Source organism: Crinia signifera, chromosome 1, assembly GCF_055691185.1.
Source record: "Crinia signifera chromosome 1, ASM5569118v1, whole genome shotgun sequence".
NCBI classification, from domain to species: Eukaryota; Metazoa; Chordata; class Amphibia; order Anura; family Myobatrachidae; genus Crinia; species Crinia signifera.
Window position 1 is genome coordinate 411,107,875 of NC_139217.1, and position 18,048 is coordinate 411,125,922.

Sequence of the window (18,048 nt, forward strand, 5' to 3'; positions counted from 1 at the left end):
TTTTTTCTGCGATGGGGGCATGGCGAGTGCTCTGAGAGCTGCTGGCCATGCCCCCAGCCTCTTTGAATAGACGCTGTGCCATATATATACACATGCCACCAGCAGTGCCAGTTACACAATGCACCCAATACCCGCAGTAATACCATAAACACAATGCCGTCCAGCAGTGCCAGATAAACAAGACTGTGGTGCCATTCTAAATATACATACTTGGGGTGTAGCCACATGCCACATGGGTTGCGGCCAATGAAAATGGGGGTGTGATACACATATGTGCCCAATAGTGCAGTGCCAGATACACATATGCCCCCAATAGTGCCAGATACACATATGCTCCCACGGTGCCAGGTATGTCCCCACAGTCCCAGAAACAGGTATGCCCCCACAGTGCCAGAAACACATATGCCAAAATTTCCCAGCAGCAGCACAACTCACCATTGTTGCTCCTGCTGCTGATGGGGAGAGGAGAGTCTGGTGTCCCCCTGCTGTCTGTCCGTCTCCTCCTCCTCCGCCGCCACTTCCCTTCTGAGGGGAGGAGAGCACAGCACATCGCACATCCCTCCTTCCCCTCACTGTATCCCTGTGACTGGGCAGTCAGCCAATCAAAGCTCGCAGGCTGCCTCCTGATTGGCTGCTGGCCCGCAAGCTCTGATTGGCTGACAGCCCAGTCACAGGGATACAGTGAGTGGAAGGAGATGTGCTCTCCTCCCCTCAGAAAGGAAGTGGTGGCGGGCAATGGAGGGACAGGCAGGTGGCTGCAGAGTGGTCAAGCCACCCGGATCGCTACTGCGAGCTACCAGTAGCTCGCAAGCAACGGGTTGGCGACCACTGGTCTAGTGTGTACCCAGCATTACACTAGTCCTCTCAACCGAAAGTGTTGCAGCAGTACTTACACAGGCCAGGATTTCACTATGTCTTCTGGGCAGCGATTACTTGATCGCAAGAGTCTGCAAAGTGGCAGCTATTCCTTCAGGTCTGAATAACCCTCCTACTGCGATGATGACTTTTATGGAGATAAGTATTTTGCACTATTTTATTTTATCTAGTAATCATTTTACCTTTATTTCAATTACAACATTTATGTACTTTCTACATTTTTTTTATGTTTCTCCATCTTAATGCATATGGCCTAATATATAGACCTAACTTAATGAAACATCTATTTTTTATGTTTCTTTTGTGTAGTTGATTGTTTCCAGAGAAGTATGTTTAACATACATTTTGTCTTGCTTCAGTCATAGCCCTGATTTAAATCCGCTCTTATTTATTTTGCAATTAGTTATGCATAACAAGAATTATATATTTAATTTAATTTATATATTTGTATGTATGTATGTTTACCATCTGTTTATTTAGATCCTTGGTACCAATTTTAGATTAGCACCATAAAATGGCTTCTAATTGTATACAATGTGCAATATAAATCCAAGCTCCCCCTCTGTTTATTTCCTGGTAAACTTCTTGCTGACAGTAGGAAATTGTAAATTGTTACTGCACATTTAAAACATCCATTTATTTCTCCTTTCGTATAAAGGCTTGAGCTCCCAGACAAAGTAGTTGGGCAAATTGCCACTAGCAGTTGGAATGTGGTTCAAAAATTGATTTATCTTTTAATAAATAATGACTACATCACTTAGTGGATTTGTAAATTAATTGTTGTCTTATTGGAATAAAAACCTGCCTGTCTGCATTTGATTTATATGAATAGACCACATCCCTCCTTCCCCTTTAGTTAGTCTATCACGGATAAATTACCAATGGCACTAGTAATGATTAATAACTAAAAAAAAGCCTCATTCATTTGTATCAACAGGCTGCCACAATGGCAGAGAGCTGGGATTGGCTGAAGTTGCTGCCGCACTGTTTAGAAGTGGATCCTGTGACCTTGGGTGGCCTGATACTGCACAGGTACTCTTTAAAACAACTGTATGGTGAAAGAATAAATAGGATTGGGACAAATTATGATTATTCTGTGACATTTTTGGAAGCTGGTAATTTCTTTGTATATTAATTGGAGGCAGGAACTGTAGGATTTATTTTAAATAAAGACCGCTATGATGGGAATCATAGTGTAAAAATTTCACATGCTAAAGATACGTTTCTTTCATGTGTCTTATACGGGTGCCAGATGGGTTCCCGACAGGTGTTTACCCGACGTCGGAATCCCAGCTGTCAAAACGCTGACAGCCGGGTGCCCAATGGCCACCCGCTATTTTCCCTCGTGGGGGTTCACGACCCCCATAGCGGGAGTATAGAATAGGTGGCTTGCGTAGCGAGCCACCGTGCACCGCAGCGCGGTGAGCGCAGCGAGCCCGCAAGTGTCTTTTTTGCGCTCACCATGCTGTCTGACTCCAGGCTGACAGCACCATGCTGTCTGACTGTCGGAGTCCCGTACCACACCCGTCTTATACCGCTTTCACATTGCAAATTCTGGGGTGCACCCGGGATGTGTACACGGGTCTGTCACGGTATGCAACCCGTCATTTGTGAGGTGAAGCTCCCACAGTGACCCAGCAATAATCCGGGTTGCTGACATTATCAGGGGGGCGGCTGCAGCGGCGGCGCATCATCAGGGTATAGGAAAGGAGGCAGCGATTGGAGCTCATGCTACCTCCTCCCTATAGTGTGAATGGGTCCCGGGTTACCTGTTCACACTGCCCAGCTACCCGGGTCTGACCCGATAAAACCCTTATTTTAACCTGGGTCTGATTGCCAGGTTGCTGGACCCGGGATTTTTTAAAAGGCCCTTTCACACCGCACAGTGATACAGGTTGACCCGGCAACAACCCAGGTTGGACCCAGGTTATTTGTGAAAGGGAAATTAGCTTGCATCCATCAAAACAGTATACAGTATGTGACTGTTTTAGATCACAGACCAGCTTATTATACAGTATACTGTACTGTGCAAATAAGGATACTTTGAAAAACATAAGTGTTAATAGTTCATTTTTATCAATTAGAAAAAAAGAATGAACAGAGGATACATGTAAATCCAATCCTTATTTGGTGTGACCACCCTTTGCCTTCAAAACCACATCAATTCTTCTAGGTACACTTGCACAAAGTCAGGGAGTTTGTAGGATTATGGTCAGCTGTTCGATTTACCAATCATACTAGACAGGTGATGTGATCCTCATTTTCATATGGAGATTGAAAAGCAGTGAACTGAAAAGAAACAGCTATGTAGGAGGCTTAAAACTGGGTGAGGAACAGCCAAACTCTGCTACAAAGGTGATGTTGTGGATGACCGTTTCATGTCACAGGTCATACACCATTCTACTGTATAGAATTTTCACTGTGCAAGAGGTCTGGTTACCCATCTTAGACATAGGGGGAGGGGCCCTAAACTGCACACCCTGGACATATGAGGCGCTACCTGCTGAGACCTGTAGTGCAGCAAGCAGGAGGAGGAGTTTGCAGGTGCACACTAAATATAAATGCTAGACCTTTTAATATCTTTGCTATATTGCATTGGAGGATATTAGCATAATGATGGCCATTATTATGGGCTTGTCCACCGCGTCCAGGTTACCTCTATAGGACAAGTCCCTAACACTACTCTGAGACAGGTCCAGGGCACAGGGCCCCCCAGGCCAGCCCAGCAGAACCACCCCATGGCATCACATTAGTGTGAAATTGAAGTGATAGTAAGAGGGATAGGGGAAATTATATCTGATAAGACTTACCTACCCATCTTAGACAGCAGGGACCAGCAGTTTAGTGTTGCATGTTATAGATGTATAGCTAAATTTGAGTTAGGCATTAATCTTTGTAGATATTTTTGATATTCTTAATTCAAATTATGCACTATACTGGCGATGGTGAGGTCAGTTGATTGGGAGGTACAAATGGGGGTGGGTCTGAGGCAGGGGCCGATTGGGCCGCAAAATCAGCCCTGGAAATTTATGGAAGCAGGCCTAATGGGGACAGATTCTGGTGATGATATGGCCTGATTCTAAATTGTATGCAGTTGTGGTCTTCGTTGCGTCTTTCTGCTAATGCCGCTATTTTGTCAATTTAATGGTGTACATCCATGCATCTGAATTAGCCAGGAATGAGATGTCTTCTTTCAGTTTCTATAGACCCTGCAATCATGCTTTGTACGTTTGTCGTACTGGTGAAATTTTAACCAGCCCTGTGCTAGGTGCAGATAATCTGTCTGATTATCGACTCCAAAGTAAGAATACACAGCATCTATCCGCAACACGCCTATAATGTTACATCGTGTCTGATTATAGTAGTATGGTGTTTGAATCTGTAATGCATCTCTGTACGAGATCTCTCAGGATGCATGCATTTGGCAATTTATATGCACATGCAGATTCAAAAGGGGGGTACCAAGGCACATGCCCCTCTATTGTTAATTTTTTTTTTTTTTTTACCTTTTTTTTTCAGCTAGCGGTGAGTGGTTTGATGCATCTTGGCATCTTGCCCTATGTACTGCGCTCACTTTCCATGTATATACCCTCTACCCCCTAACACACCCACACCACCAGTCATCCAGTATCACCCTCTACCCTCTCCTGGCCACGGGTCTGTCAGCCCACCAGGGATCTTCCCAGTAAGTGCTATTGCCATCCACCCTGTGCTGAATGGAGGCACATTTTGAGAGGTCATTGAACACCGATGGCCCAGTAGATTTGTATTGTGTAGTACAGGTCTTGGGGCTGCTGCTATGACAGTGTCAGGCACTTCCATCACTAACATAAGGAGCAGCATTTGGCACTTGCACTACAGAGGGTAGTTATTGCTTGTGTTGTCATAGCCTTCATTTTGCTATTTAGGATTTTATACATCCAGTGGGCCCTATTTCTTTGCCAATGAATTCTAGCATCTCTGTTGAGTACTGTAAATAAGCGTAGCTTGCCACAAGTGCTCAGTTTGTGCAGATTATCACAAACTGAGCCTGTGGTATTTATTCTTGGTATACCACCGGATATGTCCTTAATGCTGCAGCACTGAACACTAGTAGACTCTTTGCTAGAGTCTAATATGCATGTGCAGGTATCTGAGAAAATGGTGTGGTGACCATTTTTAAAGCAGTGAGAGGAGTGACAGCCACTCACCTCCATCGTGGGGGGGGGGATCCCTGCTCCCAACTACCACCCCCCAGTGGCCGGCGCCCTAGGCAAATGCCTAAAGCTGCCTAGTGGTGGCGCCGGCCCTGAGTACATGTAATGCAGATGTGGGACTACAGACAGACTGATCTCTTTTTCTGGGCCTAGTAGACCCTGCACCCCCCTGCAATGGATGTAGTTCCACTACACACCCACATTTACAGTTACTTTGGATGTCTGCTTTATTTTGCTCAGAAAAACCTATTTAATGGTTTAAAGATAAACTACAAAAAAAACGCCTGAAAATGTAATTTACAACGTAACTGTTCGTTGCCTAGTATTAAGATCATTGTCAAGCTATTTTAATATCTGCAGGGAGTCTCCTATTGCTGCCAACAGTTTTGTGGTTGCAATTTGAAAACCTAGTGTGTCATCAGTTTACGTTGCTGCTGGCAAGAACATTTATGAATCTGATCTTTCCTCTGCTGAAGATAAGTCATGTTATCAGTTTAAGTGCTGGGTCCTATTCGCTTTGTTATTAAATGGAGAATTGTTTATTTGACTATGGAGGACTTTAGCAATAAGTACAATAGTTTAATGGAAATATACCAACAGGTTTTAAGACTTGCTGTCATTTTTGCATTGCTGAAACCTCTTTAGAATACACTGTACTGTACGTGTAGAAACCGCACATAGGGGGTTGTTCTGGTTGACTCACAAGGCTGCGAATTCACAGTCTTGCAAGTCCACTAAACGCCACCCGCTGAATGCCCAGTGTTCTCATGGGAACTCCCATGAAATGCTGGGCATTCCCATATGGTAATGAGGCTGTCCGGCACTCCACGCCCCTCTCTGCCCCCGCCCGCTGTGTAGGGTGCATGTACCCGGCGAACAGAATGTTGAAAAATAACTCTTCCCATCATAGTTCCAGCAGCAGTATCCCAGATCCCTTATAGCACATGAATATATATTTCGTTTAAAAACATTTTTTTTTTTACACATAGCAGCCAGCAGGGGGCCGAGAGCCGCTCATTATATATTCATATATTCACTGCACCCGATCATTACATATGCACGATCGGGTGCAGTGAATACCCGGTCCCCTGTTGGCTCTCCCGGGGGGCAGCCTGAGCCCACCTCCCCCCCACATACGTTCTGGGGCAGGCAGGGAGACTTCCATCTCCCTGCCTGCCGCCGTCCTCAGGCTCCCTGCGGCAGTCACCTCATGACGCCGGATTGGCTGAGACTCGCTGCGAGGGGCGGCGAGTCTAAGTCACATTGAATGCTCTCTAAAGTCCCGTGGCGGAGATTCTCCAAACATGGAGAATCTCCGCAAAAACACGGCGAATGCATGGCGAGAGAAAAAAAACCTCTCGCCATGCACGGAGAATATTCTCATTGAATACTGCCCATAGTATTATAATACTTACTGTGCGTGATACCAGGAATACTTTTTAAAGTTTATTTATCATGTAAGTGCTGCCATGATAAAAAAAAAAAACTGTTTTAAGTGTATAGAGCAATGAATGTTTACTATTATTAAGGGACAAATAAGGCATTTAAACATCAAATTAAATGGTAAGTAAATACAATTAACATATTATTAAAGGACAACACACATGCAGTAATGGAGTGTTCCTACAGTAGTGAAGCGTATTTTAATGTCCTTTGCAGGTTTCATCTCTTCTGTTATTGAAATGCCAGAGGTTTTTTTTTTCTACCGTGAATAGCTATGAGTGTTATTTTAATATAGTTCTTCTAAATGTATTTCTTTGTTCATGGCCTTCTTCATTTTAACCTTTAACCTCAATAATAATAGGTACATTATTATCTGCCCAGTTCTCTTTTCAGTTTCCACCACTATTGAGCATTTCTGCTAGAATAGCTGCAAAATAAGTATGAAATATATGACATTCTGTTTATAAGGTGCAAAACATATTTATATTTAACTGCTTAATACATCGCAATTCTCCCTCAATGGTGTTTATGTTGCAGCTGTTCCACACAGTGGAAGCCATTGTCGTAAACCCTGTACTCAAAAATAATATATTCTCGCTACAATTGCCTTTCCATTGTAAACTAAAGGTGCATACACACTGGGTGTTTTTGCCCAGAGTGTATGGACAGCGATGATGGGGAAAATCGCTGGGCAGAAAATTGCCTAGTGCATACACAGTGCTTTTTCCTGGGGGTGGACAGCTTCCCATAGCAGAATGCTAACAGCAGATGAGCGGCAGCAAATGGCGATGATGCGGGATCACTGATCATCGCTCACTGCTCATCGATGGACCGTATACACTGGGTGGCTTTCGAGCTGAAAGCAGCTCAAATGGTAAAACTGAGCTGTTTTCAGCTAAAAATCACCCAGTGTGTATGGGCCTTAATAATCAGGAGGTCTATAGCCAGTTTACGTATGTCTGTAAAGCTGCAGATTTTTCTTAATTATTTGGGACGATTCAGACCTGATTGCTGTTGCGCAAATTCACAAGGCGGACGAATATCGAATGACTGTGCATGCATATGGATAGTAGTGCGCATGCGCATCCCAAACAGCGACAAAATCCAGCGTTTATTCTGATCGCTATCCATTTGCAAGTTGATTACATAGTTACATAGTAGATAAGGCTGAATAAAGACTTGCATCCATCGAGTTCTACCTAGGTTTAAGTAGCTTATCCACAGGGGTTAAAGTGAGGGGGAACGAGCTGGAACTGAGTTCCGCCACCTCTAATGGTAGGGGGAACTGAGTTCCACCTCTACCGCAGCCCTGAACAGTAATTTCAACAGAAAAGCCTATCCCAGTGGCTTCTTCTACTTGCATGGTGTATGTGATGTCATGCCATCACTGCCGATGAGGTGACGAGCCACTGAGAGGAGCAGGTTCTGTGCTTGCTAAAGAAGGTGAGAAGGGGGCTGGAGGGGCTCAGAGGTGGGGAAGCTGCTAGAGGGACACAGGGCATGGAGCTTCTGAAGGACATGGACAGTGAGCTGTTGGAGTGACAGAGACAGATGTGTAGAAGCAGCACAACTGTGGACATTATGTGTATAAAGGGCACTGCTTTGTGATTTAATATGAATCAAGGGCACTACATGCAATGCAATGTGTATATGACACTTTAAGACCTGCTTATCTATTGTTATATGTAGTGTATTCTGATCATTTTAAAGACAGATTATGATTCTTATTTGTACCCCTGGATGTTTTTAACTATTAAATCCAACCTTATTTTAATGATTGACACACAGACTAGGAATATCATTCCATGGTGATTGAGTTGTGAATGGATTTGCAGCTGGCCACAGATCAGCGTGATTTTCGCAAGCAATTTCCAGACTTGCACGGGTCGGGTTTTCACTCTGTCTGTGGGGGGCGGCTATCTGATCTCTGGGCTCTGTATTAATATTACCCTCCTTGAGTGATGAGAAGTCAAATTACGTTTGATCATTGTTATTCCTAGTGGCAATGACAGTATGTGACCTATTAAGACCAGCAACAGTTGTGCTGCATAATTATACTTGGACCGTGTGCAGATGCATCCTCATACATCTAGCCTCAATACGTTATGCAACACGACATGCCTCGCAGGAGTGATCGGCCAAGTCCCGTGCAACTCTGCTAATATCATGCATCTTTTTTTGCCCATAAATGCATCTTATACACAATGCTACTAGGGCGCACAAGCAGACTGTATGGATTAATTTGATATATACACTTGTATATTGTGAAGGACAGAGTCTGTATATGAGGCAGAACAGAACCTGTATTGGATAAATACAATGTAGCACTATACATCAAATTATTCGGTACTTATGTAGTATCTGGGCTGCCGATTTCTAAATCGGGTCGGATCGGGAGATCGCATCGCATCGCATGCGACCATGCGATTCGATGCGATGCGATGCGATGACCCGATTTTTCCATAGGAATCAATGTTAAAATGGACTGAGTCCATTTTAACATGGAATTCAATGGGAAAAATGGGTCCTTTTCATACCCCTACTATCCAAGTGGGCATGGAGTTGGATATAAACCTGTGGCGAGCGTAGCGAGCCACCGAGCCCGAAGCGTGGCGAGCGAAGCGAGCCCCGCGAGGGGACGAATACCGTCCCCTCGCGGGGCTCGCTTCGCTCGCCACGCTTCGGGCTCGGTGGCTCGCTACGCTCGCCACAGGTTTATATCCAACTCCATGCCCACTTGGATAGTAGGGGTATGAAAAGGACCCATTTTTCCATAGGAATCATTTTAACATTGATTCCTATGGAAAAATCGGGTCATCGCATCCGATATCGGATGCGATGCGATGCGATATCGCATCGCATCGCATCTGATTGTATGCCTTAACTTAAGGCATACAATCAAAAAATCGGCAGCCCAGATACTACATAAGTACCAATTATTCATCAGTCTCCTCATGTATCCTGCAGTAGATTTACTAAGATGGAAGATCTATTGAAAATGGGAAGTTGTCCATAGCAGAATATGGGGGATATTCAATCTCCCGCCGCTATTCCCGACGGGGGAAATAGCAGCGGGGCCCTATTCAATGCTGTCTTCCCCGACAGCGTTGAACAGGGATCTCGGTAGAATGTGCCCCACTTTACAAGCAGTCGGGCATGTTCTGCCAAGAACAGCCAGGAATTGTCGAGCTCCCGGCTGCAGTCGTGGCCATGCCCCCTTCTCGGCGCTCGGCAAGCAGGACATTGAATCCCGCCAGCCAAATTAGTGTTGAGCCGGCCGAGAAAGGGACAGGGCCATGGCTGTCGGGCCAGCCCAACAGCCTTGACCCTGCATTGAATATTCCCCTTAATCTATTATGTTCCATCTTAGTGAATTTACCCCATAGTGCTTTCACTCTTCTGCTGTTTGTTCACTCACTCACACTTATGGAATTCAGAACTGTTCCTGTGCTAAATGCAATTGCTATCCATGTAGCTATTATTATTCCTAAATGTATTTGTGTAGGTGTTAAGTTTACAATATTCATGTTTGTTATCTGTAATATGAATGTCATATCTGTAAGATGATTATCCACCTCTACAGAATTTATGGTGTCCAATAATGATGTTAATGATTATTAGAGCAGCATATCATGTCAACATTTTACACAAAGGGTCGAAAACGAATAAAAAAAAATGTAAACAACAATTATGGTGTTATATGCAACGGGATGTGGCTGTCATGATGCCAGCCGTCAGAATACCGCCGAAAGCATCCCGGCTAGTGTATAGAAGACCAACACTGAAATGCTGACCTTGAAGAGGTTACTAATGCTGGAATCCCACCTATGGGGCAGAATATTGTTAGGCTGGGGCGGGCGGGGGGGGGAGGGGGGAGGTTGAGGCACTACAGTTAGGCTGCAGAGGGAGAGATTGGGGTTTAGCTTCAGGGGGAAGGGTAGGCATTTAGAAGGGAGGGTGAAAGCAAGGCTGCAGGGTTAGGTTTATTCAGTGGAAAAGGCACTACCGTGGGGGTTAAAGATTGGCTGTAGGAAGGGAGGGTTAGAAGGGGCAGGGGGAAGGTAAGTACAGTATATTTACCAGACCCCTGTAGGGATTCCTTCCTCCGAGTTGCCGGCATCAGTATTCTGACAACCGTCATCCCATTTGCTGTGGTCATCCATATGTATTTCTATTTAACATTTTCTATTTAATGTCCCAAGATATGCCTGACTTAAAATATAGTTGCATACTTTTTTATAGATCTTCTCCAGGATGGTAAAAAGGGGTGGTCTAAGTAGCAAGGCTAAAGAGATTCATGTTATCCCCACCTTCGCTCCTCCCTTCCCATTCATATTTTCATTATTTGTCCACTTCCACTGCATGGACAAGGCTACAGTTATGCGGTTTTACTCGAAATGCATCATCCATCACCTGCACAGCCCACCTAACTGTGTAAGGGATGGGATCTGGATTCCTAGGACTACTAGCCATTGAACGATAGTCATATATGACTTATAAAAAAAAAATAACATCAGAGTTGAGCATATTGTAATATAGCGATAAAACCAGAGTTTCCACATTCCATTTTTATTGTATCATGCTGTAAGTGACATAACTATAAAGAGTTGTATCAGAAAAGACAAGTGCATGCATCTAGGACAGAACAGAGATCGTTCTATCCTCCAACAAATAATGGTTCTATTGGAAAAACACCAAAATAACAGACAGGGTTGCTCGGTCTCTAAAGCATGGATTTGTGACTGTCACTCGGCAAGGTGACACAGTGCTGTAAGCTGCGGGGAATTAATTTTTATGGTAGTCACGAGATTGACGGGTTATGACAAACCTGAATTCATGGTGCTTTAATAAGTCTTTTGTCTACTTTTGCATACATTTTGACTTGTCTGGGAAATGACATATTGAGGTAGTGCACTGTCTGTAAATCCACTGGCGCTAAAGGGCTCTGAGTATATTGTCAGGTATTGTTGTATCAGCACGGTAAAGCATGTGCGATCATTTTCATGCAGCATGCATTGCGGAAGGGCTGAACCTGATACAGAGGGACCGACTCAAGCTAAGAAAAAAGGATGGGCGAAAGTTTTACAGCACTCCTTAATCAGGTTACAGATGTAGTGCTTTCTACGCAAACTCGTGCAGCCAAAGCAGGTTATGTAAATGAGAGAGCACATTTGTAAAAGTTTTACTTGGGGGCTAACAATCTCCAAAAATATTAGAACTCAATTAAAGTGATGTCACTTTGTTGCCTATTATGATGTCATTGATACTATTAATATCCTATGATTTTCATATACCATGCCTGAACGTATTACTGTGTACTTCTTTCCACCTCTGACCCTGCAATGTAAAAGAGCAATGCTTTAAACAGTAAAAAAAAGCCCCTATTTACTATAAGGGGGGATATTCAATCTTGGGCCACGGCTGTCGAGCTGGCCCGACAGTTGTGACCCTATCCCGTTCTCAGTCTGCTCGACCGAGAAAAAGCAGGTGGGATTCAATGTCCTGCCTGCAGCGGGACGAGAAGGGGGCATGGCCGCGAGCTGCGGCCAGGAACAGGCGAGCTGCAGCTCGTCATTTACCGGCCATTCTCGGCAGAACGAGCCCGACTGCTTGTGAAGTCAGGCTCATTCTGCCGAGCTCTCCTGTTCAATGCAGTAGGGGAAGACAGCATGAAATAGGGCCCCACAGCCATCTCCCCCCGTCGGGAGATGGCTGCAGGAGATTGAATGACCCCCCCCCCCCTAGTATCATAGTGTTTTTGATTTGAGGATTAGACATGCTAGGGACCAGTGGATTTTATAAGCTGCTGGTAAGAGATAAACCATAAAAAGAATGCTTGAATTTCTTTTCTATCTGGCAATCCAAATAGAAATATATCCAGGTAAATGATGTGGCAATGCACGGGAATGACTCTAAGGACAATTCCAAATAGAAATTTCCAATTAGCTGTAGCACTTCCTGAGATACTGAGTCAGCAGGCCGTGGTACAACCAAGGGGAATAATCCTGACAATAAGAACAAATCATGAACACAGCCTAAACCTTTAAGGCCATCATACACTAGTGTGACTTCTCTGCAGCTAGAAGTCCAACATGATTTCCCATGAACACCCACTGCAGGATCACATACGATACACTGTATGTGGTCCTTTCTCATATGATGTATCATATGCAATCCCAGACTTGACTGCGGGCGCCGATCAATCTTTTTGGCAGCCATTGTGACCTCTGGAGTTTAAACACATAAGATTTTATATTTTTATCCCGATTTCCAGGCCCAATGTGTTGGAATCGAGTGAAAGGGGCCTTAATCTAACAAGTGCCTTTAAAGTTACCAGTAAACTGAGCAGTAAAAGAAAGTTGAGTGGGTTTTTCTAGAACAGGGGTGGGCAACAGGCCACCCGCGGGCCGCTCAGGTCTGGCCCGCCGCATGGACCTATATCACAATGACAAGCGGCCCGACTAGCTGAGCCGCTTGTCAGTTAACTGGAAGGCTTAAGTGTAATGCCGCCGCCGATGTCCGACTGCACCCGCCCCGCCCCGCACAGCATTACTGGGAGTGTGGGAGGGGACCCGGTCATGCGGCAGCTGCCTTCACGCCATTGGTTGGTCCGCCGCAGCGTGACCGCGTCCCCTCCCACACTCCCAATTAATGCTGTGTGGGGCGGGCGCAGCCGGGCATCGGTGGCGGCGTGACTGAGGCAGCTATGCAGGCATCTACCTCTCCTGGCTTGCTGGATGGGGGAGGACATAGTTTCTGAGGCAGCACCTTCAACTGGCTCCAGCGAGGTCCGGAGTAGGAGGATCCTTCAACCGCTGGGTTCCTCCTCCATGTAAAGCAGTATGTGCGGATCTGGTATCACCTGGCTGCTCCCCGGCCCCTTGCTGCTGTGCCCGGGAGTCTGAGGGCATCCTGCACCATCTTGGGGCCTCCTTGCTGCATACCTCCACATGGTGAGAATGAAGCAATTGCTGTAACATTCAGTACACGGTTTCACACCTGCACAATTGGGCTCTTTATTGCTGGTACTGGTATCCACATTTTCTGGCTCCTGCTATTATTGCTATTATTGTACTGCTAATCACCTTCTTATTAACTGTCTCTAACTGTCTCTAGCTTCTATATCAGAGGTAGCTAACTCTCTCAGGAGACACCTGATATTGGCGATAATACTAAGGTCCTTGATGATCCTGCCGCTTCTGTTGCCTATATAACTAGCTACCTTATGGGCCGAATATGTTTTCTGACTTTGCATTATCTCCAGGCTTCTTAGTACCGTTTGCTTTGGTAGTGTGGCATGGGGGCCCTGCTCTCAATAATATCGCTGCTGCTTACTGGGGTGCTCTGGACTCCTGTATACATGGCTCCTGTAGCTACATATTTCTTGCCACTGCAACCTGGGATTAGTCATAGAAACATAGAATTTGACTGCAGATAAGAACCATTTGGCCCATCTAGTCTGCCCCTTTTTTTTACCCTTCAGGTAATCTCAACCCTTTTTAATCAAGTGCTAATAAATGTGTATAAGGGGTATATGGTGTGGTACACTACACTTAAGGAAACCCCCTATTTGTGTGACCACACCCCCTTTTGCATGGCCACACCCTCTTTTCCTGAGTGCGGCCCTTGAACATTTACTGGAAGTGTTAAGCGGCCCCCCAGCTAAAAATCTTGCCCACCCCTGTTCTAGAATAAAGGTTAGGCCAGGGGAATTGCATTGCAATACAAGCGGAGTTCACCTTAACCCCTTCATGACAGAGCCAGTTTGTGCCTTCATGACAGAGCCCTTTTTTTCAAATCTGACATGTCTCACTTAAGTGGGGATAACTTTTTTTTGCTTTTACTTATCCCAGTGATTTTGAGATTGTTTTTTCGTGACACATTGTACTTCAAATTAGTGGTAAATTTGGGTCGATACAGTCTGTGTTTTTTTGTGAAAAATACCAAAATATCGTGAAAAAATGGAAAATTTAGCAATTTGCAAAATGTTAAATTTTCTGCTTGTGAGACAAATAATCATACCACTCAAAATAGTTAATAACTAACATAGACCATATGTCTACTTTATGTTTCCATCATTATTTCAACTTCCTTTTAATTTTTTTGGACACTAGGAGGCTTCAGATATGACTAGCAAATTCTCAAATTTTCAAGAAAATTTCAAACACTGATTTTTTTAGGGATCAGTTCAGTTCTGATGTGACTTTGAGGGACTTGTATGTGAGACACCCCCATAAATGATGCCATTTCAAAAACTGCACCCCTCACAGTATTCAAAACAGCATTTTGGAAGTTTGTTAACCCTTTAGGTGTTTCACAGGAATTAAAACAAAGTGTAGGTGAAATTTCAAAATTTCTTTTTTTTTGCAGAGTTTCAATTTTAATACATTTTTCTAACGAATACAGTAGATTTTACTAGAGAAATGTGACTAAAAATTGATTCCCCCAATTCTTTTGTTTTCAAAAATATCCTATATGTGGCCCTAGTGTGCACTTTGACCAAACCACAGGCTTCATAATAGAAGGAGCACCTACTTGATTTTGGAGCCTCCTTTTTATGAGATTTTTTTTTAGGCACCATGTAGGTTTCTAGGCACCATAAGTGCTAAAAGTTAGGAACCTCCCCCACAAGTCACCCCATTTTGCAATCTACACCCCTCAGGGAATTCATCTAGGGGTAGAGTGTACATTTCAAACCCCCAGGGGTTTCACCAATTTTGGTACAACTGGGATGTGAAAATGGAAAATTACATTTTTTTACACAAACATGCAGTTCTGGCTCAAAATTTTTCATTTTCACAAGGTATGAAAAAGAAAAAGCACCCCAAAATCTGTGCCCCAATTTCTCCCGAGTACGGCAATGCCTCACATGTGACCAAAAAATACCAGTTGGGTGCATGGCAGGACTCAGAAGGGAAGGAGTGTTTTTTGGATTTTGCAGCACAGATTTTGGTGGAATGAATGGTGGGTGCTATGTTGCACCAATACAGTGGAACCCCCCCACAAGTCATCCCATTTAGCAAAGTACACCCCTCAGGGAATTCATCTAGGGGTATAGTGTACATTTCAAACCCCCAGGGGTTTCACCAATTTTGGTACAACTGGGCTGTGAAAATGAAAAATTACATTTTTTTACACAAACATGCACTTCTGGCTCAAGATTTTTCATTTTCACAAGGAATGAAGGAGACAAAGCACCCCAAAGTCTGTGCCCCAATTTCTCCCGAGTATGGCAATGCCTCACATGTGACCAAAAAATACCAGTTGGGCGCATGGCAGGACTCAGAAGGGAAGGAGTGATTTTTGGATTTTGCAGCTCAGATTCTGGTGGAATTTTGGTGGGTGCTATGTCGCATTAGCAAGACCCCCCAAGCACCAATACAGTGGAACCCCCCCACAAGTCACCCCATTTTGCAAAGTACACCCCTCAGGGAATTCATCTAGGGGTATAGTGTACATTTCAAACCCCCAGGGGTTTCACCAATTTTGGTACAACTGGGCTGTGAAAATGAAAAATTACATTTTTTTACACAAAAATTGACTTCTGGCTCAAAATTTTTCATTTTCACAAGGAATGAAGGAGACAAAGCACCCCAAAATCTGTGCCCCAATTTCTCCCGAGTACGGCAATGCCTCACATGTGACCAAAAAATACCAGTTGGGTGCATGGCAGGACTCAGAAGGGAAGGAGTGTTTTTTGGATTTTGCAGCACAGATTTTGGTGGAATGAATGGTGGGTGCTATGTCGCATTAGCAAGACCCCCCAAGCACCAATACAGTGGAACCCCCCCACAAGTCACCCCATTTTGCAAAGTACACCCCTCAGGGAATTCATCTAGGGGTATAGTGTACATTTCAAACCCCCAGGGGTTTCACCAATTTTGATACAAGTGGGCAGTGAAAATGAAAAATTACATTTTTTTACACAAAAATGCAGTTCTGGCTCAAAATTTTTCATTTTCAGAAGGTATGAAGGAGAAAAAGCACCCCAAAATCTGTGCCCCAATTTCTCCCGAGTACGGCAATGCCTCACATGTGACCAAAAAATACCAGTTGGGTGCATGGCAGGACTCAGAAGGGAAGGAGTGATTTTTGGATTTTGCAGCTCAGATTCTGGTGGAATTTTGGTGGGTGCTATGTCGCATTAGCAAGACCCCCCAAGCACCAATACAGTGGAACCCCCCCACAAGTCACCCTATTTTGCAAAGTACACCCCTCAGGGAATTCATCTAGGGGTATAGTGTACATTTCAAACCCCCAGGGGTTTCACCAATTTTGATACAAGTGGGCAGTGAAAATGAAAAATTACATTTTTTTACACAAAAATGCAGTTCTGGCTCAAAATTTTTCATTTTCAGAAGGTATGAAGGAGAAAAAGCACCCCAAAATCTGTGCCCCAATTTCTCCCGAGTACGGCAATGCCTCACATGTGACCAAAAAATACCAGTTGGGTGCATGGCAGGACTCAGAAGGGAAGGAGTGTTTTTTGGATTTTGCAGCACAGATTTTGGTGGAATGAATGGTGGGTGCTATGTTGCACCAATACAGTGGAACCCCCCCACAAGTCACCCCATTTAGCAAAGTACACCCCTCAGGGAATTCATCTAGGGGTATAGTGTACATTTCAAACCCCCAGGGGTTTCACCAATTTTGATACAAGTGGGCAGTGAAAATGAAAAATTACATTTTTTTACACAAAAATGCAGTTCTGGCTCAAAATTTTTCATTTTCAGAAGGTATGAAGGAGAAAAAGCACCCCAAAATCTGTGCCCCAATTTCTCCCGAGGACGGCAATGCCTCACATGTGACCAAAAAATACCAGTTGGGTGCATGGCAGGACTCAGAAGGGAAGGAGTGATTTTTGGATTTTGCAGCTCAGATTCTGGTGGAATTTTGGTGGGTGCTATGTCGCATTAGCAAGACCCCCCAAGCACCAATACAGTGGAACCCCCCCACAAGTCACCCCATTTTGCAAAGTACACCCCTCAGGGAATTCATCTAGGGGTATAGTGTACATTTCAAACCCCCAGGGGTTTCACCAATTTTGATACAAGTGGGCAGTGAAAATGAAAAATTAAATTTTTTTACACAAAAATGCAGTTCTGGCTCAAAATTTTTCATTTTCACAAGGAATGAAGGAGACAAAGCACCCCAAAGTCTGTGCCCCAATTTCTCCCGAGTACGGCAATGCCTCACATGTGACCAAAAAATACCAGTTGGGCGCATGGCAGGACTCAGAAGGGAAGGAGTGATTTTTGGATTTGGCAGCACAGATTTTGGTGGAATGAATGGTGGGTGCTATGTTGCATTACCAATACAGTGGAACCCCCCCACAAGTCACCCCATTTTGCAAACTACACCCCTCAGGGAATTCATCTAGGGGTATAGTGTACATTTCAAACCCCCAGGGGTTTCACCAATTTTGATACAAGTGGGCAGTGAAAATGAAAAATTACATTTTTTTACACAAAAATGCAGTTCTGGCTCAAAATTTTTCATTTTCACAAGGAATGAAGGAGACAAAGCACCCCAA

The 18,048-nt window shown here is 44.3% G+C and overlaps 1 protein-coding gene across 7 annotated transcripts in view; it reads left to right on the plus strand.

Annotated features, from left to right (window-relative positions):
- Positions 1 to 18,048, plus strand: part of KIAA0825 (KIAA0825 ortholog) — a 387,619-nt gene that overhangs the window by 187,917 nt on the left and 181,654 nt on the right. For 6 of the 7 annotated variants that reach the window (XM_083151784.1, XM_083151782.1, XM_083151783.1 and 3 more), the window contains one exon: positions 1,814 to 1,908. In XM_083151784.1, the coding sequence (XP_083007910.1) occupies positions 1,814 to 1,908 (95 nt within the window). Of the gene's footprint in view, positions 1 to 1,813; positions 1,909 to 10,757; positions 10,792 to 18,048 lie in introns of those variants that run through there. The other variant, XM_083151781.1, reaches the window with a different exon arrangement.